Source organism: Corapipo altera, unplaced genomic scaffold, assembly GCF_003945725.1.
Source record: "Corapipo altera isolate COAL_440 unplaced genomic scaffold, ASM394572v1 67, whole genome shotgun sequence".
Taxonomy (NCBI): Eukaryota; Metazoa; Chordata; class Aves; order Passeriformes; family Pipridae; genus Corapipo; species Corapipo altera.
Window position 1 is genome coordinate 2,561,339 of NW_020884906.1, and position 23,624 is coordinate 2,584,962.

Consider the following 23,624-nt stretch of genomic DNA (forward strand, 5'->3'; position numbering starts at 1 on the left):
TACTGCCTCTTCTTTCCTTGTAATTTGTTGTCTTAAATGATATGTGTGTGCCTGTGTGTGCATTTGTAAATATATCTCTCTCTTTAGATGGATTTTACAAATGGAACAACTCACAGTGTTGCTGTATTAAGGAGCAAAAATAAAAATCTCTGAGTATTTGTAAACACCAGCCAGAGAGAACAGGTAAATAACCACATCCCTCCAGAAGATGAAGGATGCTATCACACAGCCACAGATCTGTCTGACTGCAGCCACCAGAGCCAGCAAACTCCCTTTGGATCCCTCCCACCCCTCCTCCCTTGTGCTTCAGAAGCCACCAGAGCCCTGCCAGAGCAGGCACATGCCCCAAAGAGTAGGTTTGGTTTGTTATGGGTCCTTCTGAGTTGTCCTTCCTGCATCAGAGCTGCCTCCAGAGTGAGCTGCAGGTGCCAGGTTGGAGCTCAGGGTGTGCAGTGAGGGCAGGATGCATCAACTTGGTGGCTTCTGCTGCCTCTGTGGAGCAACCCAAGTCCTCAGTGCACGTGGGCAGAGCCTGAATTGCCTTAAATTCACCTTGAATTGCCCAGCTCTGTGCCATCCCACACAGGGATGGCCCTGCCCGTGGAGCAGTGTTCCTAGAAAGTGGGAGAGGCAGGTCAGGGCTGTGAGATGTTCATTATGCATTTCAGCAACAGGCAGCCACGTGCTGCACTGAGCCAACAGGGGTTACACTCCATATGTCTTCCATTTATCATAATTGAATGTCATAAACAAATGTCCTCCAGAAAGGAACCAAACGTCAGCATGTCCTCAGCCTCAATAACCAGACACTCACGCTGTGCCAAGGATTTCTAAAGGAAAGCAGAAGGTCTCACTGCATGGAGAAAGGGAGTGGGATGGGAATCACCTCATCGTTCCGAGGTGGGAGCCTGGGAGGTGAAGGAGCAGCTTATTCTGGGAGCTGTTAGCTGAGCTCTCAGCTCTGCCTACTGGTATGTCACTGAGAGCTGGTGTCTGATGAAAGAAGACATGAATGAAAGGCTAAAACATATTAAAGCAACTTTCTAGGAAGATTTTTCTCTCTTTTGCAAAAACATAATGAGGATCACTCTGTTTTGAAACTCCAGTTAAACATTTTCACTTCAAATCACCAACGAAGTGGGAAGCTGATGAATGAAGTGTCTGATTGACACAGAGAAGCACAAACTGATTTCACCCTTCAAGGAGCTTTCACAGCTTTCCCCCAGAGTTCAGCTTTGTAATGTCTGGAAGTTCTGAATTACAAAATCCTGCGTGCTAGTGCAGGATATGAGGACAAGGCAGAGCTGGGCATCTCCCAAGGATGTGAAGAGCTGTCCCCCATGGACAGGCTGGCTGTGCAGGATGCTCTGCCTGCATCCCATCCCCAGCAGGCTGTGGCAGAGCGAGCGGGGTGTGGGCAGCAGGAACTGCATGGCACAAGGTGCCAGCCTGGGAGGGTGAGGCTGGAAAGGCTGCAAAAACCCCCACATCCAGCTCACCATCCTCCTCCTCCTGCTAAACCCACAGCTCATGGGCTCTGTAAAGCACTGAGCAGCTTTCACAGTCTGGTCCCTCTCAGACTCACAAGCAAACCCCACTGACACATCTGGACTGGCTGTCACATGTGTCACATGTAAATAAACACAGCACAGCTGACTGCAGGCACAGTCTGAGAGCAGGCATTTCTAGGTGTTTGAGAAAAATAGTTTCTTCACAGAGAACAGATTCCCAGGGGGTGTAAACCAGCCTGGATGCTGCTTTCAGTGGGGCAATGCTGTCTTCTATCATTTCAAGATCTGTTCCAGACTATTTAGAAAGTGGGTCTCTGATAAAGCAGCTCCCAGGGTATCTTCATGTCATAAAATCCCCTTCCTAGGAAATCATCAGCCAGGAGCATGAGTTATTTCAATGGCTACATCACTTCAGACAAAACCTCACCATCTGCTCTACCCTCTAATTACAAATGCAGAAAACATAATTCACAATCAAATCACATATAAAAGGAAAGAAAATGAGCAATTAAAATGCACATTCTGCCAGGCAAATCAACCTTCCCTTCCCAGCCACGCTGTACCCACCACTGCTCTGGCCTCTTACAGGCAGGGTCAGGATTAGTCCCGGACCACTGGAGACCCTGGTCCTGCTGGTTTCTCTGACAGCTGCCTTCCAGGCTTGATCTTCTCGTCTACTGGGAACTCTCTCCAGCTCTACCCTGCTGCTGTACTTACTGGTGACTTGATAACCCTCAGGATCATTTTTTCTGAGGTAGAAATTTACCTTTCCAGTGCACAGACATATCTTTGTTATTTCCTGCTCCCTGCCTCTATTCTGGAGCCCTCCTGGCTCACGAGTCAACACAAACTTGAGGGCTTGGGGGGAATAAGCAGGGATTGATGGTGGTGTGTTTGCCAGCCAACACCCCAGGCTGAATTCATCTCTAGTGCAGCGTGGCTGCACTTAGTGAAGTTATCATCCCCTCAGGAATGTGCTGAAATGTACATTAACATTCAGGCATCATTTATACTCTATAAGTAATTCAAGCCTACAGAGGCAATTTCTTGCATGTTCAAAATTCAGTCTCCTTCTCTAACATCAGCCACTTCAGAAGGGCTGAAATGCAGCTCTGAGGCCCGAGAGAAGGGGGGTCCTTGGAGAGGGATGTTCCACTGGGGAGAAGGATTTGACCACTGTGCCTTACCCTCATGTACCTGACCCACGAGACTGGATGACAGACAGCTCTGTCCATCAGTCTGTCCATCACTGATGCAGGGGCTTTTAGGAGCAGCCCATCAGGTCCATCCCAGAGGATCAGGGTCAGCTCTCTGCAGAGCTGGGGGAACAAAACTCTGCTCTATTAACGTCACTCAAGGAATTCAAAGTTCTGCATCTGACATGTCTACAGAGCCCTTTCTCGTGGCACATCCTCCCACTCCTGGCTTGGGTGAAGAAAAACCCCTTTGTGAGCCAGCACTGCAGTCTGATCCTCCCTTCTCTCCCCGCCCAAAGCCTGCACAAGGCTCGTGCTCGTTTTTTGGCAACGCTCAGGTTTCCATGTTGGGCCCCAAGGAACACACAGCCATGGTCCCTGCTGTGCAGGTGCCATGGATGGGAAAGGGATGGGGCTTAGCATGATAGCCGTGCAACCAGCACTGCCAGCCCTGCTCTCTGATGGGAGAACCCCACCAAGTGCTGGGGCACTTTGCCATTGCAGGGGCTTGTCAAGTAAAACTCCAGCAACAAGAGGGCTGCCATGGACCCAGGCTAAGGAGGATTCCTGACTGGATCAGATTGCTAAATAATCTCTACTTTTCCTTTTAAAAGCCTGCTCCAGGACCCTTGCTCCACTCCTCCCTTCAGAGCTGCTCTGTGAGATACTCATTGGTACAGACAGCACGAGGCTCTGGTATTATTTCGGAAATGTTTCAGGGCTTCACAACAGTTTTACAATATCTTGCAGCAAAGTGGCAGATGGGATTCTGGACTAATCAATACACTAACAGAGCCAAGTGCTGGATCACTGATCTGAACTGAAAGAATAAACAGTAAATCCAAAGAACACAAGAATACCATCGGTTCTGTAAAGCCAGATAATCTGTAACTTGTTCAGTGAGAAATTCAGTTCCCAGCTTTGCAAGTCTGTACCGTGAGCTCAGCAGATGAAAGGAGGAGGCATCTCTCCTCCTGAGCCAGTTGCTGTGCCCAAGGAGGAGTCACAGCCTGGATTGCTGCTGTGGGGTATCAGAACTGCAGCTCTTTTGTAAGGCTGAGCACAGGCAGCCCGAGCTGGGCCCTGGGCCTGGGTAGCTCCTGGTTCCCAACACTGTGTTCACCTTCCCTGGCCTGAATCTCTTCTTGATGAACCAAAACCACACAATGCTGCATGAGGAGAGCTGGATGAAAGCAGTAACTCAAGGGCCCTTCAGCTGGCCAGGGCATCACTGCAGAGGCAGCTCCATGGCCTCCTCCCTCAGAGCAAACTGGGCTGTTTCCATCACAACTCTTTCTCAAGTGCCCTCAGAGCCACAACAAGACCTCAGTAAAAGCCAAGGGTTACATCACTGTGTCTGGCAGATGGGAACTGGTGGCCAGGAGGCTGATCAGGCCATGAGGCAGCTTGCCATGAAGGGACAGGTGAGCAGCTGCCTGGCTGCAAAACCTGGGATACACAGCTCTGTGTGTGGGAGACGGGGCAAAGACGAAGTCAGCAGCCTTGGACTGGGCACTGGCAGTCCCCTGATGAATCCAGACAGCAAAGAGCTCCTGCCATGGGAGAAGGGATCTGTCCTTCCAATTTTTTTAACAGCCCCTGTGCTGAGTCAATACCCATCACCTATTATCACACAAAAAAGCTTTTTTTTTTTTATAATTTGGAGATTTTAAAAGCCAAACAAAAGGCATGCAATAGGCTATAAATTCAAAGGAGATTTTTTAAGGTGCCAGTCTGCAGCTGAACTCTAGTTATGGTTATTATACCTAAACAGACATAAAGCTCTAATGTGGATCAACACATTTTATCACAGTCATTCACTGAATACTGAGTCCATGCAGCTTAGCTATTACCTTTCTACAGCTCTGAAAGATTTACCATAGTTTCATATTAATCTGGAATTTTATTATGTAGTTATTTTAATCTCACTTTATTTCATCACTGCTTGGAGTCCTATTATCAAAGTAAGATCCTGTTAAGATATAGCAATGATGAATAGTGTTAGAACCAGCTAAAACAGAAACAGAATCCAAATCTGCTTGCTATATGCAGAAAAAAACTTTAAGAGAGCCTTTATGAAGCATTATAGAGGGATAAAGAGGTAATTCTTACTGGGTGGCTGGGATGAGTGTTTAACTGGATGCCCCCCTCTCCTCATTATTTATCTGTATGAGCATCTCTCACCCATCATCAGATTGAAAGACAGAAGAGACCATGAGAGAACCTTCTGTGAGCTCGTGGGTGAGTATCAGGCACTAACCTGATTTTTACATACTCTTTGCTGAGGTAAAGTACTTGTTCAGGCAGGACAAACTCACTCCAGAAGATCCCTCTCATGTCATTCTCTCCATGACACTGAAGTGAGGCTGGGGCTCTTTGACTGCCAATCACCATGAGAACACAATTTTCACAAAAGACACCAGAGTGGGAGACCAACCACAGCCTCAGCTCAGAGCTGATGTTGGCAGGGTCCCAGCACACCAGAACCAGCAGCTCAGGGACAGAAGAGCCAGCCAGGCACACTTCCTCTCCAAAAAGTAGAGCCTCTCTGGCAGGTTTCCTGCATGATTTTGTCATAATGCTTTTGGAGATGGAGTTACTGCTCAGGTTGAAGGATCTCTGAGAGCAAGCCTGGCACTTGGGGTTGCAATCTTTGCCCTGTTGGGATGTTGTTCAGACATTCTCTGGTGGGTGCTTTGCAGCCCGGTTCCTCAGCGAGGAATTCAGGGGAGTGTTAAAGAGACTCAAACGCTTTAAAGCACAAATTTACATATCATCTGCCGAGACCTTTAAAACATATATCTAAATGCTATCCTGAGTCAGAACATCTTTCTAAATTGGAACTGAAAACCCTTAGGGCACGGTTAAAAACGCAAGGACGAAACGCCACATGTGGCAACTTCGGGAAGAGCCAGGGGAAGGCTGTTCTCGCAGCAGGGCAGTGCAGCATCAGCCAGCTCAGCGCTCACTGCCGGGGGCTCAGACCGCAGCGGGTGACACGCGGGTCACCCTGGCCGCAGGAGGGCTGGGGTCCCGCTGCTCACAGCCTGTCAGTGCAGTGCTGGGAGGAAAGACTGCCACCGTTCACTCAAAGTGTGATCACCTCCCGCCCCGACCTCGCAGCACCTGCTGACACACCTGAGACCCGGACGCGGCGAGGGGACAGAGGATGCTGGCCCAGGACACCCCGAGGCACTTCCCTGCAACCCCCCTGCACCACAGCACAGCGGGCTGCTCCGCGATATCTGGTTTACCCTCTTCTCCTTTCATCATTCGCAGCCCTGCAAAGCCACCATGCCCATGGCACTGCAGGACCCCGTGGTGCTGGGACAGGCCCTTGGGCAGGGCCACCGCAGATTCCATAACCCCTTCGGCGCTTTGGTTCGCTGCGGGGTTTGCTCTCCCGCGTGGTTACACATCCCCGCCGGCGATGCTCCAGCCCGGAGGGTACCTGTATTCCCAAGGGACCTGCAGGAAGAGGTCGATTTAGATCGGATCTAGGGAAGCAGCCGGCAATAGAGCCGAGCCGCGGCAGCACAGCGGGCACAGCCGCCCGGTCTGCACCGTCCTCTAGTGGCCACCGGCCCCGGCTCAGTGGCCCCAGGGCAGGGACAGCGGGCAGAGCCCCCAGGCAGCCCCGGGGCAGAGCTGCCCATCGCACTGTCCCCTCTTCTCCTTCGCATCCCCCATCAAGGTAAGCCTGGGACTGTCATCCTTGCCAGAACGACCGCTGCAGCTGCCACACTAATCACCAGCAAGGCTGATCCTGCTCGGGATCTGCAGTTCTTGGCCATCAAAGCCTCTGTTTCAAATACCACAGCACGTGGTATCTCCCATCTCCAGCCGACATGAATAAAATGTAAATCCTCACTCAGTCTGCAGGAAACTGGTGTAGGCAAAGGGATGTGAGTCATTTGCTTTGTATCTCAGAGCCCAACACTCTTTTCCAAGAGCAACCCAAGAATGCACTTTGTCACCCAGCTAAATATTTGATAAAAGTTAAGCACACCCACCTGTGATTGATGCACTCCAGCCTCAATCCGGGTAACTCGAGGCATTATTGAAGCATCGGTTATTTTTAGCACAAGCACAGCTCCATTAGCAGGCCTGCAGTCTGCTCCTTTTGACAAGGCTCACTCTGTGTGTTTATCAACACAACAGGGATAAACAGCAGGACACGGAGTCTGCAGTTCTTAACTCTGTTAGGACAGAGCTGACATTCACATCTCTGTGTGCACCATCAGCCAGAGCATCCTGTCTCCTGGGGTTTCTCTCTCTGGAAGAGCAAGGTTGGCACTGCAGCCCCTGAGGAACTCGTGGCCACTGCTGGCAGATACCCCCAGCTATGAAACACAGGGTGAGCTCCCTGGGTTCCACTGGGTGCTCGTGCCTGACAGAGAACACTCCAGGTACCCAAGGAAAGTGGTCAGAGAGCTCAGGGTTGCTGCTGAGTGGGTGATGTTCTCACCTAACAGCTCAAATTCTGCTCCTCTCATACATACAGGATGGTGGCTTGGAAGATTACAGGAGGCCAAGACAGCTCTCTCTGAAACTGGCCACACACTCACTGCAGGTACCTTCCACGAGCTCTGAAGAGAAGTTTCCCTCTGTTTTTATCTCTTTTGGCTCTATCCACATAACTCCAGAACTGCCTTTTTAGAGATGCAAGCATGGCCCAGGGACAGGGCAAAGAAACTGCAGAAAAGCAATTCTTTTTATTAACAGGTCTCAAACTTCCTTCATAAACTACACAAAGATAGACTCTTGGCTTATTAATAGCAGTAAATCTCCAAGTCCAATAGGCTTCAGTTAATGAATATTGATTATGATAGTGCTGGAAAAGGCTGGTGTCAGTTGAACTGAGATCCTGTAGCCCTCTTTGCCTGAGCTGGGCTGTAAATTAACCGAGAGCTTGTTTGTTTTTCAAAATTAGGTAGTGGAAAACACAGGGGTTATGGCTGCACTGCAGCTTTCACTATCTCAGGGCTGTGAAACCACCTTGATGAACCTGGTCAGACCAGCTAAGCATTTTTTACTGTTTATTTAAGCACCTGAGAGCCTGTGGACCTGATCCCTTTGGAGCCAAGACAGGATCCTGCACACTGAGAGGAGCTTACACGCAATCTGGAGGAGCAGGAATGGACTCCTGGGTGGTTAAAACAACAGGCAGGGGATGTGTGTCAGGTAGCTTCTAACACTCCCTTGAGACACCTGAATGTGTGGTGTGAAAAGTGAGTTATTTTACATTCACAAGCCTCATTTCTTGGAGGACCACTGCCAGCCTGCAGCCAAGTGTACTTACGTCCCACTGTGCTGGAAGAGGACAGCTACAGAGCAGAGATCCTTTCACTTGAGGAAAGCAAATCTGCTTTTACTCAAGCAAACCTGCTGGTGTTTGTACTTTCCCATCTATTTACAGATGTAAATTTACCCTTCCCTCTATCCCCCAGTGAGTATCTTAAAAGTAACAATCTAAGCTGATTAACACAAACACCAAGGTCACCTCGACCTTTGACTCCCCAGATAAATCTCATGGTGCTCTTGATGAGCAGCTCTATCTTTTCCAACCGGTCTGGGATGACTTTGAGTGGCCTTTAAATGAATGGAAGCTCAGGAAAATAAACCAAGGGCAGTCCAAAGTCCACTGCAACAGAGACCTTATCACTATCCTCTGGTGGGGGACAGAGGCAGTGATGGGTGGGGAGGCTGGGGTGCTATGTCAACGTTTTCATAAAACTATCTTTTATGCTCACTGAAATAACCCAACAACAACAAACCCCAGAACAGCCCTCTCCCTCCTCCCCACATCTGATAAAAATCAAGTAATAACAGGAGTGACTTATGCACTCTTTGCCTGGTACTTCTATCTGGCCTTCCAGTTAATACACCCCATGATTAAAGCATCTATAATCTACAGTCTGTGGAGACCTGTAGAGCAGGAGCAGCAGCAGGTGTGCAGCCTGATAAGGGCTGTTCACTCTGTGCAGATGAAACTTTTAATATTTATAACTGCTGATTTTTTTCCTGATGCCTCCCTATTGAGGGGAAAGGGGTGAAAGTTTAAAGATAAAAGCTTGATGAAAGACCCGGTGGAATGTTTTTCCAAGGGCAGGCAGGGGCTTAAAGCTATCTCCTTTAAGAATGCTGCTCAGGCAAGTGCAGCATCAGAGATGGGGGATGAAGTCTCTGGAAGGCCTTCAAGGCTTGTCTAAAGTGCACCCAGGCTTCAAGCTGTAAGCTCCTCTGAGCTGTCTGGTTTGCTTGTCTGCACCAAGCACAGTGGGACTGTGCTGGGACTGCCAGGCATCACCACAAAATAATTAAGTCACTCCAGGTCAGCTGTACACACTTCAAGTAAAGTGCTAAGAGCATTTCCAGCTCAGCACTGGAGATCTGAAAACACAGTGTCAGCCCAACCCTCTGTCTCAGCTGCTGTGGGCAGCACATGGGGCACTGGGAACCAACTGGAAAACATGAATTGCATCCTGCTCCACTCAATCACCAACTGCAGTGTGGTACTCAGGATCCACAGCTGGTGAAACACTGAGGATACTGTTGTCTTTGCAGCCTTCCTCCTGGAAGGCTGGGAAAGCATCCGTTTCCAGTGGCATCCCTTCTCCAGGTGTATGGATATTTTAGTCTGTGGTGATTTGGTGTCAGGGACACAAGGCTCTGCCCATGGGACAGCAGCAGGCCACATCAGAGGGATGCTGCTTTCCTGTACTCCCAACCAACTCAATCTGCCCCACATGTAGGGTGGACACCCCAGGATGACAGGCAGGCCCCCAGCTCACTCAGCCCTGTGGATGCCTTGCTGACAGACTCTGCTTACCCTCTGTCCAGATTTAAGAACCAACCAAACTCCCTCATTTTCAGCACCATGAGACCCCAGACTTGCCCCATGCCCAAATGGTGTAATATTTGTGCATTCAAAACCCAACACTCCTGAGTATATTATGACAGATATGAATGATACAGCCCACTAGTAACTACAGACAAATATACCTGGGCTAACCTGAGTAGAACCAAAATATGCAGAGAAAGGTGTTCATTCATTTAAATATATTCATTTATTTCATCTGAAAGATGATACACTGACATACTTCTTTCAAAGCAAGCCATGTGGTCCTCATACCTATAGCAGAGCCCTTCAAAATGTTTATCAAACCCATACATACAACACACCCTGACAGAGGGAGATACATCTCAGAGCTGAAATACAAGCTTGGCTGAACCTGAACTGAGGTCTCTCAAGCTGAAAGCTACATCTCAATCATTCTGCCTTCCTACCTCAGATCCCAAAAGTCAAAGAAAAAAGAAAAGCAGGCTGGCCAGGGAGGAGGCAGGGTTGCCTTTTCACCAGAGAACAAAGAGTGGGACTTCTAAAAAAAAAAAAAAGAGAAAAAAAATTTCAATCCTCAAAAACGCCCCACCTGAATTCAAAAGCATCAGAAAGGAAAAAAAAAAAAAAAAAAAAGAGGTAGAGCTCTGCAGTCTAAGGACACATTCCACTGTTTGGAAAGTATGAAGAAAACTGGATGAAGAAAATATGACACTTCAGTGTCTCCAAGACAGCTGCAGTTTTCCTTGACTTAAACAGACTTCTCTGCCAGAAACTGGATTTCTTGGCCTCCACTTTCTTGACTCCTCCACAAAATATGATTTCAAGTTATACAAGCAAAGTTTAAATCTAAAGAGGTAAAATTAAGTTGCTGAAAATGAGTTTAAAAAAACAGTCCTGACTTTGTCAATAAGGAGTTTATCTCAAACCTGAAACCTTGGGGGGGAAGAAACCCTATCAGATGGAATTTCTGCATGAAACCTGGAAGTATATGAAAAATCCAAATTAACAAAAGTAGCCAGTGTCAGTGGACTAGTTAAAACTGGATACACACTGGCCAGAGCTCCTACAACACATACAGGCTGCAAGCAAAACCACACCAAGCTGCTTATCATTCTGAAGCAAAACTCAAGGATTAGCCTCCCACTGCACATCAGCTGGCCTCCCTGGCTACAGCAGCCAGCAGGATTATGCTCATTTCCAAAGCTCATGAGCATTTGGAATTAATCAACCTTAGAGCATGAGATGGATGTACATGCAGGAACACCAGCACCACTCCACAGATGGAATTACTGAGCATCATCTGAGTTGTTTGACAAAGCAGAGCTTTCAGTGCCTCGAACGTGGGAGTAGTAAGACAAGTGCAAGGAAGCTAAACACCCCTCTGAAGACCTGAGCTTAAAAATGCATATAAAAATATAATCAGGATATCATCAGGTGTTTACAGCTATGTGCTGAAGTCACTTGCTACAAACAGGTTGTCAGCTCTAGTATAAAAGCAACACATCTGAAAAATAAGAGCAGTCAGAGACTGCAGTTCCTCTCAGTGCCACGGAACAGCAGTGAGACATCTGTCCATGCAGCCACGGGTCACAGCCAGCACCAGCAGCTCTGGGGGAAGGGCTGGGACCCCAGCCATGAACCAGTCCAGAAAAGCTTGCTCCCAGGAAAAATCCCTTCCAAATACCGGGGGGCAGCACAGTTTGCAAGCGTGAGAAATGCAGGGAAGTCCATCCAGGGGTAGTGGCAGAGGTCACTGAGGAAGGCAGCACCTCTGCCAAGCAGTCCAGTTCTGTCACAGGGAAGGATTGCAGAGCACATGGGAGCTCTGTGAGTGTCCCTAAGATCAGGGAGTTGCACAGGTGTGTTTGTAAGAGATGGCATCAATCTAAACTGAAGTGCTCTGCAAAAATATCATTTTTCTTCCCAAACAAACCTCGTACTTGCTCAAACTCCAGGGGCACATCAGTAGCCTTTTTCTTTACTTCTTTATCAAAAAGCTACAAAATAAAAAATAGAAACTGTTGTCAAAACTCAGTATAAGCTCTTCACCCTGATACCACTGCTCACTCTCACCTCTTAAAAGATCTAGCAAATAGAGCTTTTTAAAAAAGCCAGCCCTGTCACCACTGCTGCTCATGCTCTGTTATTTAGCACACATTTTCCTGGTTTTCCCTGGTTCTGCGTAACCAAAAGTCAGTTTAGCTCCCTCCCAGCAGCAAGGCAGATTAACAGGACATGGTTACTGCATCCAGAATCTCCTTCCACCTGGTTCCAGTCATTCCCAGAGGCACAGTAACATTACCTCATAACCTGAGAGCTCCAGGAGCCCTGATATGTCATCCTCCATCTCAGACAGTGACTGATTCAGGACAGCAGCTGCTTTGGCCACATCTGGGTGATAATGGTTCTGGAGAGACTGAAAAAGCAAGACAAATAGGAGATGGTCTGTTAAGCACAGGGTAACACACATCCATCTGGAGTCCCACACAGGTGCCTGGCCCTTTGCTGGTCAGAGCTTAGTGAACATCAAACTGTGGCAGAGGCAAATCCCGATTTCAGGCATCTTTCAAACATGTCGAAGGTCCCTCTCACCTGGTTCACACCCAGCTCAAGAGAGATTCATTCACAGGCCATGCTTGCAATGCATAACCCAGTTCTGCCACCTTACACAGTTCTTGTGCCACATCTGAGCTCCAGCTCTCTGGGATTCCTGCTCCTGCACATCATTCCTGTTGCTGCCTCAGCCCCCTGCACAAAACCCTTATCCATTTCTACAGCATAACCTGGCTGCAGCCAAGTAACTTCCATCAGTGCTCAGCAAGTTCCTCTCTCCCCTCCAAAGCAAATGAAAAGCCTGGTACTTTTGCAGCTATTTAGACTGTTTGAGCTGTTAGCTGCCCACTTTTCAGCTGCACGGTCAGATGTGTGCTCACAATCCACCTACCAAATAGCATGTACAACTTCTCCAGTGTATGGAATCATTTGCTAGGACAGAAAATGATGCAGATCAAAAGATCAGCCAGGAATTCAACTCATTTGCAGGACACATGTCAGTATAGTCTTTTGAGTGGAGCTGCCCACTGCCAACGTGTGTCAAGGAAGCAGCAGGGGTGGAAGAGACCCATGCCAGATGCAGATGTTCATTTTTCAATGACATACCTGAATCTCCCAGAGGGAACTCTCCAAAGCTCTGCTTTCAGATGGCTCCTCCTCCTCCATAATATATGGATCTTCTGACATATCTAAGAAAACAGGAGATACAGAGCTAATATTTCCTGTGTGATGTATGTAAACCCAAAGGGAACACAAGAGGCCCAGAGCAGTGCTGCAGGTAGGATTGCTCATTCCCGAGACATTTATTGCTCAGGAACAAGCTGGCACATTCCAACATGACCTGAGTCACTGCTGGCAGCACTACAGAATCATGTCACTTTTAGAGAGCATGGGGGGCATTTGCAATAGTCTTGAAATCACAGCAGCAGCCTGCTGACTTTCCACAAACTCAAGGGATAGAGGGATCCTTCCAAACCTCCGAACTGGGATCTCTCTTCTTCCTCCGCAGGAATCCTGCTCTTTATGTTGTCTAAAGGCATGACACAAAACTCCCCTCTTACCTGCTGGCCCACCAGGTCTGTGCACCAGCACTTTGCAGGCGGGGTGTCTCCGGAAGAGGTTGCAGATGAAGGGAATGATCATGAGGAGGGACTCGGGAGGAGCCGTGAGGGCCAGGCGGGAGAGCCGCTTTATGAACGCTGCCACCAGGTACGCTGGCAAGTGACTGTGGGAGAGCAGGCAGAGGGGAGCAGCTTGGTAAAGCCCTGGCAAGGCAAACAGCAGCTTCACCCCCCTCAAACAGCATGGCAGGGTAAAGATCAGTGGGGCTCTTCAGATTTTTTGGGCTATGGCGTAAAGAGAAGCTGGAACAATCCTGGTTTCAAGCGGCAATACAGGGTCTTGTGTGCTCTCTGGAACAAATCTGGGGGCAACAAATCTCAGTGCATGAATAACCTCAAATCACTCTGAGACTCCATCCAGAACCATGGCACCACTTCAGGCACTGGCCAAGCACAGCTCCTCTACACAGCCCTTCACATGGCAAACTTTATTCAGTCCTTTTATAAACTTCTGAGTGCTTGGTCAGGCAACCCCAATTATATTCTTCTAATGTCATTTTGCTGATTTAATTAATGCACAGGCCACGGTGTTAAATTTATGTAATATTTCCAGGACTACAGCAAGCACTGCAGCTGCTAATGAGAACATAAAGCTGCTGTAATGTAAATGTGCAGGATAATTATTTTTTTTTTTTATGGTAAAAATGCAAATTTCTAACAGCAATCAGCTCATCTAGGCACCTTCTTCAGGTCAGAAGAACTGGGATGAAAGATGACAATTTTCAGCCACTCAGCCTTCAGCTCAACAGCTCACTACACAAGCAAAGCCACCCCACAGGTCTTGTCACTCTCTCCAAAGCACACCATGAATACAGGGGGTTGGATACGAAGTGCCTAGTGCTGAACTGTAAAGTGTTACTCTTGGTTTGTTTTATAACAGATGATGGCAACTATATGACCAGCTGCTTATCTAGTTTCTTCCCTGTGTACAATGAACTGACAGCATCAAGACAGACTGTCAAACACTTTACATCTCAATGTTCTGTGTCTGCAAAAGGCCATCAATTTATGAACAGCTTTATAATCTATAAAAAGCCTGCAAATTTTACTTTTCCACATTCGCAAAGACAAGACAGAGAATTCATCATTTTCAGCCAAAGTGGAACACAGATCAAAATACATCCATAAGCACTTGTAGCTCAAACTCTGGTAACTAACTGCAATTTTTCCTTTCTGAAACTCTATGGCTGCATGGCAAATCTTCAGAAATAGCACATGAAAAATTACACAACGCTACAATAACACTCTTGGATTCAATTTTCTTGGTAAAAATGAATCTGATCCAGTAGGCACACTGAATACATTATATCCAGACATGTTGGGGACTGCTCAAAAACAGTCTCTGGCCAACAGAAAAACAAGAGGAAAATATGTGAGCATACATAATGAAGATGTTACTTACGATGAAGACAAAAACAGATCAGTCAGATGGAAGAAGCGAGCTCGGTACTTCACGTGATATATGGAAGAGTCTAACAGACTGTACAGCTTTTTGTAAAAGTCAGGATATTCCCTGTTAAAAAACAGGAAAATACAACACCCATTAGTGGTGCACAGGGGGACTGCACTGTGTTTAAAGGTTTCTGTGCTTTCATTAATGAAAGACCACTCCAGATCACTGCTGTGCTCTGTTTAGCTCTCTTAGGCTTCTCTCTACAGTCCCCTGAAAACAAGCTGTAAGGTGAATTTATGGCTTTTGCAGTGCCCAGCCATTTTTGAGCTGTGAAGTCATGTCCACTGACTGCAAATGGTACAGGATCCAGTGAAAGGGACACCAAAGATATGGCTTCACTAAGTAATCAAATCAATGGAAATTGATTTTACAGTGCTGAGCAACCACAGTCTGCAGAAGAGGATATTTAGGCTCAGTTGTAAAAGGAGTCAAGACTGTCAAAAGAGCTCAGCATCCAAACAGCTGAGCCTCTTGGGCAGAGTTTGGCTTTCTCACTGGGGAATTTCTAAACCTGAAGGTGTGGCGAATCCATCTCAGTCCCTCTTACATAAAGACATAAATGCAAACCCCCATGTTCCTTTAAACAGTATGCTCTTTTTACTTACAAATTATGCTGATGAATCAGAATAAACAATCCATTTAGGGCTAGAAGGCTGATTGCTCCACCTGTAAGGAAGCAGGCAGGAATCAACACAATAAAAACAATTAGAAAAAAAATCAGCTTCCAATCGTTTGTAAAATAAAACCTTCCCAGAAGGAACACAAAGCTGAGTACCTGAAATTAGAGCCAGTGTGATGGCTGAAAGGTGAAACAATTTCATCTACAACCTTCCAGAGGCTCCCAAGTTTCTTACAGACATTAAGCTGTAGTTTAGGAGAAAAATCTCTGAATGACTGAGACACAAAAATGTGCTCCTCTAAATCCCAAACAAAGCCACACTGGAGAGGCAGAGATCTCCTCAGAAGGGACATTTCTATAGGAATCTGTGCATCTTGTGTCTGGATGCAGCCCAGGTATCAGCAGTGCTGGTTGAACTCTATACTTAAAATAAATCAGTCCAGTATTCTACTATTCCCAAGGTCTTAAATAAAATTTTCTTTATGCACAAGGGGCAACAACACTGACAAACACAGGTAAAATCATCTCACTCTCAGGGACAATGGAGTTCACCCTAATTCCTTTGCTACATCCCAGCCAAAAGCACATCTACTCTATCCTCTAGGTCGTGGTGCTGCATCCAGCAGAGCTTCCAAATCCATATGTCCCCTGCTGCAGGTTACTATGACAATGGACAAAAGCCTGTTCTCACTCACCTATGCCATAGGCCACTGTCAGGAAGTCCATCATGAGAGTGGGTTCGTTCATGTAAGGCAGGACAGAGTCGTGCAGAATGACAAGAACCTTCTTGTAAAGGCCAGTGGGCAGCTGTGAAGGATGAAACAACACAGTGAAACAACCACTGCAGGGAGAACTGAGAGTAACAGCAACCTGTGGCTCAAGAAAGCAACGCACAAGCAAAAGGGAATGTGCCAGGACAGTACAGAACAGCTTCCAGCAGCAGTTCCCAAATGGGAGAGTTTACAAGTGACACCTGAAGTGCATTCACAGAGGCAGGTGCTCACAACTAACAGTGTCATCACAGCTCAGAAGGGAAAGTCATCACAAGAAAGGCTGTGGAAGCTTCAATAGTGCAGAGAAGCTGTTACACTGCAGATCACCCTTATGAGCAGACAAGTTTAAGGTGGGGAAAAAAGGCTGGGAGTAAGGAGAAGAAATGAACCATATATGAGATCAGGTTTCTTGGCAGAATGATCCAACAGAAATGGTCACTGGGCTGCTCCCATATGACACTGAAAGCACACTGTGGTCCTACCAGGAGCTCCATGCAAGGATGGCCACAATTGCTAAGGATCAGCAATCCTTTAATTAAAGATTGATACAGATCAGTGGCAGAAGCAACACTCACCTTGTGCTTCAAAAAAGTGAGCCACATTTTCTGAAACACCTGCCTGTGTGCCTTAAAAGAAAATTGCAAACAGTGAGTAAAACACGCTGGTGTAGATAAAGCTCTATTTTAAATGGATACAATTTCAATTCTAAAGCACCAAATGAACAGTTACCTGCAGCTTCGACATTTTCAATTCCTCACGATTTTCTAAGGAGAAAGAGAAGACAGATGTTGAACTTGAAATAGATGTTAAAAAAATTAAGATCCGCCTTTTTTTCCTTAGCACTTTGATAACCTAAAAATTTGGGCTTATGTCCTTGTCTTGATACAAGGCCATGACAGACCCCTCTGTAGACCGAGGAATGTGGATTTTTGACACTGTTTAGAATCACGGTGATCACAGAACCAGACGTTCTTCATTAACAAACTTTACACAACAGAAAACTTAAACGTGATTTTCCTTTTCACCCACAGTTCATCGTGTTGAGCTTACTAACCTTGCTTCACCATAAATTTGACCATGTCAGACTCTTTGTTTGGCATGTTAATGGGCGAAATGAGGGAAAATACGTTCTGCTGGTAAAAGGGCAGCGGCCTCTGAGGAAAAAACCAAACATATAAACATATCAACCACTAGTGCCTTCCTGCCTCAGCCAAAAAATAAACCATCCAGAGCCACCTCTCCAGTAACAATTTGTTACCTCTTTTGTCTTTTGCATGACTTGTCCAATATTGGCAGTGACTGCCTTCATGACAAAGTACCGAACGTCATCGTAGTCCATGTACTCCTGAAAGCGAGAGATCAGGAGCGAGGCATCCTCATTTACAGGAAGCAAACCATCAACAACCACCTAAGAAAGAGTTTGTAAATGAAAGCACCGTGTCAGTCTCTTGCAGCACTGGAGCAGAGAGAGAGTGGCTGAGGGCACACGAAGCCATCAGGTCACTGACAGGAGGAAAACTTTTCAGTTCTGCAGCTTACCTTAAGGAGGTCAAAAGGAAAAGTCAAAGTCCCCTTCCACTCTATTTTGATCAATGGATACTGTGCCTCTAACTCAACAAACTTCATGAGGGTGCAGAGTGACAATTCCTTTTAAAAAAAAACAACACACAAAACCTCCACTTCAGTAAAGACACCAGGGGTCAGACCCTAAGGAGGCAACTTCAAAAGGAGAAAGAATGAACTAGGATGTTGTTCCCCGAGAAAGCTGCATGCCGGCAGGTGAGCAGAGGTGAGCTGGAACACAGGCGATGTCCTACAGCCCTGCCTGCCCTCCCACACCGAAATATCGGGCGATAATCGCCAGGGACCCCCCGTGTCAGCAGCGGGCTCAGGACCCACCTTGACCTGGAAGGCGTCGTGCCCCATCAGCTCGCCCAGGCAGCCCACGCAGTCCTGGTAGCGGTGCCTCATCCATATCTTGTACTTTTCCTCGGCGCTGAACCGATCTGCGGGGGGGACACGGACACGCCTGAGGCTCGGGCAGGGCCCGCCTGCCCCGGGCCCCCCCGGGCAGCGCCCGCCCGGACTCACCGGCCAGAGCGGCGTCCTGGGCGGGCAGCGGCCCCACGAACAGCTCCCGGCGCTCCAGCAGCGCCCCGAACAGCCGGCTGCAGGTCCTGGCGGCGCTCACGATGTCCTCCTCCTCCTCCTGGGCCTGGGGAAGAACAGCGTGTCTGAGCCGCGGCCGCGCTCCCCTCACAGCCCCGCTACCCCCCGCTCCCGTCCCGTCCCGCACCGCCAGCGGCTCCAGGATCTCGAAGACGCGGTTGGCGTTGGAGCGGCTGCCCAGCACGGCCTCCAGGCTGGCGGCGAGCGCGGCGGCCCTCGCCATGCTGAGGGTGCAGGGCCGGGACGAGGAGGAGGAGCCGCGGCCGCTCCGCCCGCAGGCGGGGCCGGGGCCGGCCCGTCCTCCCGCCCCACGGGCCCCTCGGTGAGGGGAAACACCCCGAGCCTCCCCCCGACCCCGCGGTACAGAAGGGCAGGGCGAGGCTGCGGTATAAAAATGTACACTTTATTACACCTTCAGGTAGGATACAGCACTATTCCTTATCATCCTACTGGGTCGAGTACAAATGCTCATCACTTTATGTACAGGTTGACTTTCCTAACACGCTCTCCCGGGGAGAAAGACACATCGAAAAGGAAAAATAAAATTGGAAAAAAAAAAAAAATAGGGAACAAAAAAAGGTGACTTTTATCTTCATCGACTGACCTAAACAAGAAACGATCGCCTCTTTAGACACAAAATCGAACCAGCACAACGATGCACCCAACAGCTGGAACTGTCCCCCCCACCCTCCCCCCCCACGACGTTCATGCACATAATAAAAGCTAAACACTTAAAAGTAAAACTGGGGCTAACTAAGCAATAGTTTTGGATGAGCAAGGCTATACTGTACACAGTGTCACTATCCATTACCACCGCAATTGCTCTGCATTTTGAACTACTCCACTGCCAGCAATCCCAGCTCTGTGGCTCGCCAAGGAGTTCAGGTAACGGCACGGGTGGTTCACCAGGGTCAGGAGAATACTACTGCATGCAAAAACAGCTTTAAAAAAACCTAAATGCCCTTGTATTTGCAGACCTGAGGGCCAAAAAAAAAAAAAAAAAAAAGATGCAGGACAAAAGAGGTATAAAATAAAAAAAAAAATCAGGAACGCTGCCTGAGCCAACGTTTACATTCGCGATGTGAACAGAATGGGCTGTACCAGAGGAGCTGGTGGGTATTCTTTCCTGTTTAAGCCACGTGGATTGCCAGGTACCAACACGTGTGGACATACAGAGGTAAAAACAAAAGATATGCTTTTCTTGCCTTTAAAAACAGGCTGCCCTCCTAAAAGAGTAAAAATATCACAGAATGGAAAAATAATTTTAAAATCATCTCAGAAAAGGAATGTAGTAATTTTGTCTAGATTTTACACATTGCGCAGTTGTCTGGCCAAAGTAAAGTAAATCCCTTCAAGCCACCAAGAGCTTTTTGATTCCTCACTCAGTGCTGTTTGCAAAGTGTTTTTCATTGTAAGCAAGAAAAGTAAAGAAACCTCCCACAGTTCTATGCAGCTTTTTGCTTCTTTTTTTCTCCGTAACAATAAGGCAAACTGATCTGGAGGAAGAGGCCACGCTCTGTTCACATCCAAAATACCCACCTGAAGTTACATTCATCGTTAGCTTTAGTAAAAGAATAGTACAAAAGTTAGATCTTACTCTTTACACAGTTGAAGAATTAAGTCTTAGATTTAATTTCACTATTCTCCCTTCCCCCAGCCCCCCACCCCCCGAGCTGAAAGCCGAGTAAAAAGTACTGAACATTTAAACATGTTGCAAGAGCAGAATGAAGCTGAGAGATTAAGTTTTATCAGTTGGAGATTTTCCATGACAGAAGTCCCATGAGAAACAGCTACAGATCATCTGTTTAGCTGTAGCCACTGAACAATTCTTTTACAAAGAAAAAAAAAGAATGGGCTACACTTCAATACACAACTACTATCAACACAGTATTTACTCAATTTACCCAATTCATGCCTAAAATATCCATTATCTTAAAGTGAAATATGAGAGTGAGCACACAGGTTGGGTGATTCAATAAACTGTACACAAAACTACTAACAAACATTTTAAAAGACTTACAAAAATGGAGAATGAAACTTTTTTTTTTTCCTTTTTAATTACATGTACTTACAGGTTTTCACATTTACTGGCTAAACTTTGCAGGGAGCACTTCGAATCTGTGTTAGGTCTTTCAGAGGAATTTACCTCTGGAATACCACGCAGCTTTTGTACTGATGGAAAATACTGTGCTGTATCAGCCACACTTGGTTCTTTGTGTGGCTTCACTGTGGATACTGAGCACACAACTGAACTACAGCAAAGAGCTGCATATTCCCATGGGCAGGTGTGGTAAGTTAACACAGATGGATTTCACTGACATTTATGGCATATCACCATTTCACTTTGGAGAAGCTGGGCAGAATTTAGACCTAAGTAATGTTTGCTTTGTCTGGTTTGAATGAGCACAGAGAACACAGGCAGAACGCATCTTGTACAGAGTGACATCTTTGAGTGCCTAACAGCTGCTAACACACAGAAGTTATATGAGTTTCCATGTTTAAATGTTCACCAGCAAGAAACCTTCTGCTACAAAAAAAAGAATAAAAATAAAGGCGGTTTGTCTTCATTTGGATGTTTGGAGTAGCTTCTCACTTGTCTCGGCAAACAAGAAATGCTGTTTTCCCTGTTATTGCATTATTTCAACTTGGTTTAGTAGGTGCCTTTAATCTGACAGTCGGCGTCCTCATCTGTACTTTCGCCTGCTGGTTCTGGGCCTCAGGTGTTGCTGGTGTCTGGGCTGGGTTCTGTACACCTGGAGCCTGAACCTGGGGAGATGCTGTTGTCACCACTTGCTGCTGGATCAGTTTCTGCTGGACGACCTGAGCGGCAGCGGTTGTTGCAGGGATCACCTGAACCTGCTGTTGACCTGCTGTCGTCTGAGAAAGTGTCACAGTTTGGGGCTGAGCCTGTACCTGGACATCAGGATGACATGGCAATTACAAAAGAATAGTTTGGCATTAAACTGAGCATTCGTTACATTTCTGCTCCACAGAGGGAATCCTACTCATTTAGGTGTTTTCTCTCTTAACTGACAAACATCTTGGACAAAGCAGGAAGGCTGGGAGAGACTCTGGGAACACAGGCTCTGTGGGATCACTGAGAAACACCATTCTGTCACATTTTCTAGAGCCTTATAAATCAGAACTAAGAACCAACATGCCTGTAACTCAGACCTCTGCAGTGCAAATCCAATGACATGCCCTCAGATACATTCAGAAGACAGATGTAAGGTACAGAAACCCTACTGGATATACAGGAAAATTTCTGTACTGCAGAAGTGGAAGTGAAGGAACAGGGAACAATCAGAGGGACAGACAGAGGACCAAAGAGGTTAAAATGCTGACTCTGTACCCATATTGTGACAATAAATAAAGTCACTGAGGCTTCCCACCAGTCCCAGCCATTACTCTTTCAGACTACAGCTGCCAGTCTCTATTCCCAGTTTAGGGTAGAACAGTGTGAACTCCATCCAGAAATCTAATTTTCGTAACTATCCAGAGCAAGAGGGGAAAAAAAAAAAAATCAACATCTCCTTGTTCAGAGGACAAGGTAATGAAAACTGAGCAGCTTCAGCTGCCTTTGTCAGATGCAGAAGCATAACAAAGCTACAAGGGCTTCTCCAGGAGAAAAATTACCTCTTGACTGATCCAAAAGGAATCCAGTGGGAAGCACTAAAAATGCAGGTAAAAAGAATGCCACATACACATCAAGACCATAGTTTTTAAAGTACTTATCATGGCCTAATCCTACTGCCACTGATGTCACTGGTGTGTGTGGGAGGGAAACTATTTGTCTTTTTACCACGGACTCCCACAGTCCCAGAGTTATGCCAACACTGATGACTTTTGAAAATGATCTAGGAGCTCTTACTGACTACAAAGGACAACTTGTGTTGACTGATGAGGTTTCTATGCCCTGCTGTCTCCCTTGCCCTTGAAGCATTCACAGCTGAGGTGACTATTAGTCAGCTTATACCACTTTATCATCATTTTAAGATAAACAGTCACAGATTTTATTCTGCACTAAAACACTGCAAAATAAACTGGGAGAGATTAAGAGTCGATTGGCTCAGAGTTTTGTGCACTGAAGGCAATAACTTCATCCACCATCCAAAGTTAAATCATGCCTGTCAATCAACTGCCTAAATTATGCCTGTTGCCAACGATCTGGATGACATTGTTCTGAACAGTGTTAATTAAACTGCCTGGTAATTAGGGGAGGGGAAACCAAACCATCTGACCTTCTCTTGCCCTAGTCCCGTCTGTTACCAGACCACATTTGGAACAGCTACCACACTGTTCTGACTTTTACAAAGCACTTGGCACAGCTTTGTGAACTGGAACAAAACAACTTGTAACCTTCAATTTGTCCTAATTTTTGTAGAAAAAGCTCAGATGGTGCTCATTAGTTCAGTTATTTGCTATCTTGACTATACACCACCAGAAAGCAATTTTCAAAAATTTTTTCAAACTCTAAAAAACATTTTTTAAAATCTGTTTTTCGTCTTATCTATGAATAAGCGATGAACAAACACAGCACCACCTACCAAAATTTTAGACTAGAGAATATATGGCAGCTGACTCAGTATTGAAGACTCATTTTTATAGAATGGCACTTGCTGTATGCTTTGAAAATACTGCCTATGCCACACATAGGGTGAAAAACACAAACATTCCAAATAAATGAGCTTTCAGTAGGATCACGTTTCTAGTGCTATGTTTGACAAGTGCAAAACCCACCTGTTGGGAAACTGAAACCATCTGCTGAATGTTGGCAACAGTAGCCTGTTGCTGGACCACTTGTGGGAGTTTTGCAACCTGTAGTGACATGAAATACAGAAAGATTCAAAATAAAAAACTATTAAAAGAACAAAACTGGCAAAACTGCTACCAAGTGAAAACCCTTCCAAAGTCCTGTTCATGATAAGTTGTACCTTGGCATTTAGAGTGAGATTGAATGTTTGTAAAACCTTTGAGATCACTGAATTGAAGAACTTAACTAGGGGAGGAAGAGAAGAAGCCATATTTTCTATTTTAACTACAACATACTCATTTCCTCCTATCTATAAAATTGAAGGAAGCACATGAGTTCTAATGGGTTACATTATCTGGGATATACTTTTGAAAGAGTAAGGCTTCCAATTTCTAGCCCCCTTCTTTTTCTCCTTGGTTAGACTGATTTGGTTATGCAGAAAAGCAAATAAGTGAACTGTCACCTACACTTGGCTGCCAGAAACAGGAAGAACTCTGGACGAATTTTCCCTAGTAAATGCTGTATAGAATCCCTTGCTTAATAAAAAGGGGTGACTCAATTTTTTTATTTCAAAGAAGAAAGGTGAACTTACAGCTCACAGTTCCTCTGACCTGATTTAAGGGCACATATTC

General features: G+C 46.4%; 2 protein-coding genes across 11 annotated transcripts in view; both read right to left on the bottom strand.

Moving 5' to 3' along the window:
* Nucleotides 1-9,754: 9,754 nt before the first annotated feature.
* NOC4L (nucleolar complex associated 4 homolog) lies at nucleotides 9,755-18,462 on the bottom strand. Its single transcript, XM_027651940.1, has 15 exons — nucleotides 18,367-18,462; nucleotides 18,162-18,285; nucleotides 17,970-18,076; nucleotides 17,610-17,717; nucleotides 17,329-17,478; nucleotides 17,125-17,224; nucleotides 16,800-16,834; nucleotides 16,646-16,696; nucleotides 15,993-16,104; nucleotides 15,284-15,344; nucleotides 14,628-14,738; nucleotides 13,166-13,329; nucleotides 12,711-12,793; nucleotides 11,854-11,967; nucleotides 9,755-11,548 (listed from the first exon to the last, which is right to left on the bottom strand). The coding sequence occupies exons 1-15, from the start codon at nucleotides 18,460-18,462 to the stop codon at nucleotides 11,432-11,434; spliced, it is 1,533 nt and encodes a 510-aa protein (XP_027507741.1). The 3' UTR covers nucleotides 9,755-11,431.
* A 159-nt stretch (nucleotides 18,463-18,621) lies between these two features.
* The window catches only part of EP400 (E1A binding protein p400), a 48,036-nt gene continuing 43,033 nt past the window's right edge, over nucleotides 18,622-23,624 (bottom strand). For 9 of the 10 annotated variants that reach the window (XM_027651935.1, XM_027651934.1, XM_027651937.1 and 6 more), the window contains 2 exons: nucleotides 22,980-23,057; nucleotides 18,622-21,152 (listed from right to left, as the gene is read on the bottom strand). In XM_027651935.1, coding sequence (XP_027507736.1) covers nucleotides 20,880-21,152; nucleotides 22,980-23,057 — 351 coding nt within the window. In that variant the 3' untranslated portion in view covers nucleotides 18,622-20,879. The remainder of the gene's footprint in view (nucleotides 21,153-22,979; nucleotides 23,058-23,624) is intronic. The other variant, XM_027651936.1, reaches the window with a different exon arrangement.

What these genes read in the sequence shown, in the direction of transcription:
- NOC4L (XM_027651940.1), bottom strand. Translation starts at nt 18,462, where the DNA reads ATGGCGAGGGCCGCCGCGCTCGCCGCCAGCCTGGAGGCCGTGCTGGGC. An exon ending in CCAGGACGCCGCTCTGGCCG is followed by an intron (nt 18,077 to 18,161) that starts GTGAGTCCGGGC and finishes TCCCCCCCGCAG; the next exon opens with ATCGGTTCAGCGCCGAGGAA. An exon ending in TGGAGCTCTCAGGTTATGAG is followed by an intron (nt 11,549 to 11,853) that starts GTAATGTTACTG and finishes TTTATTTTGTAG; the next exon opens with CTTTTTGATAAAGAAGTAAA.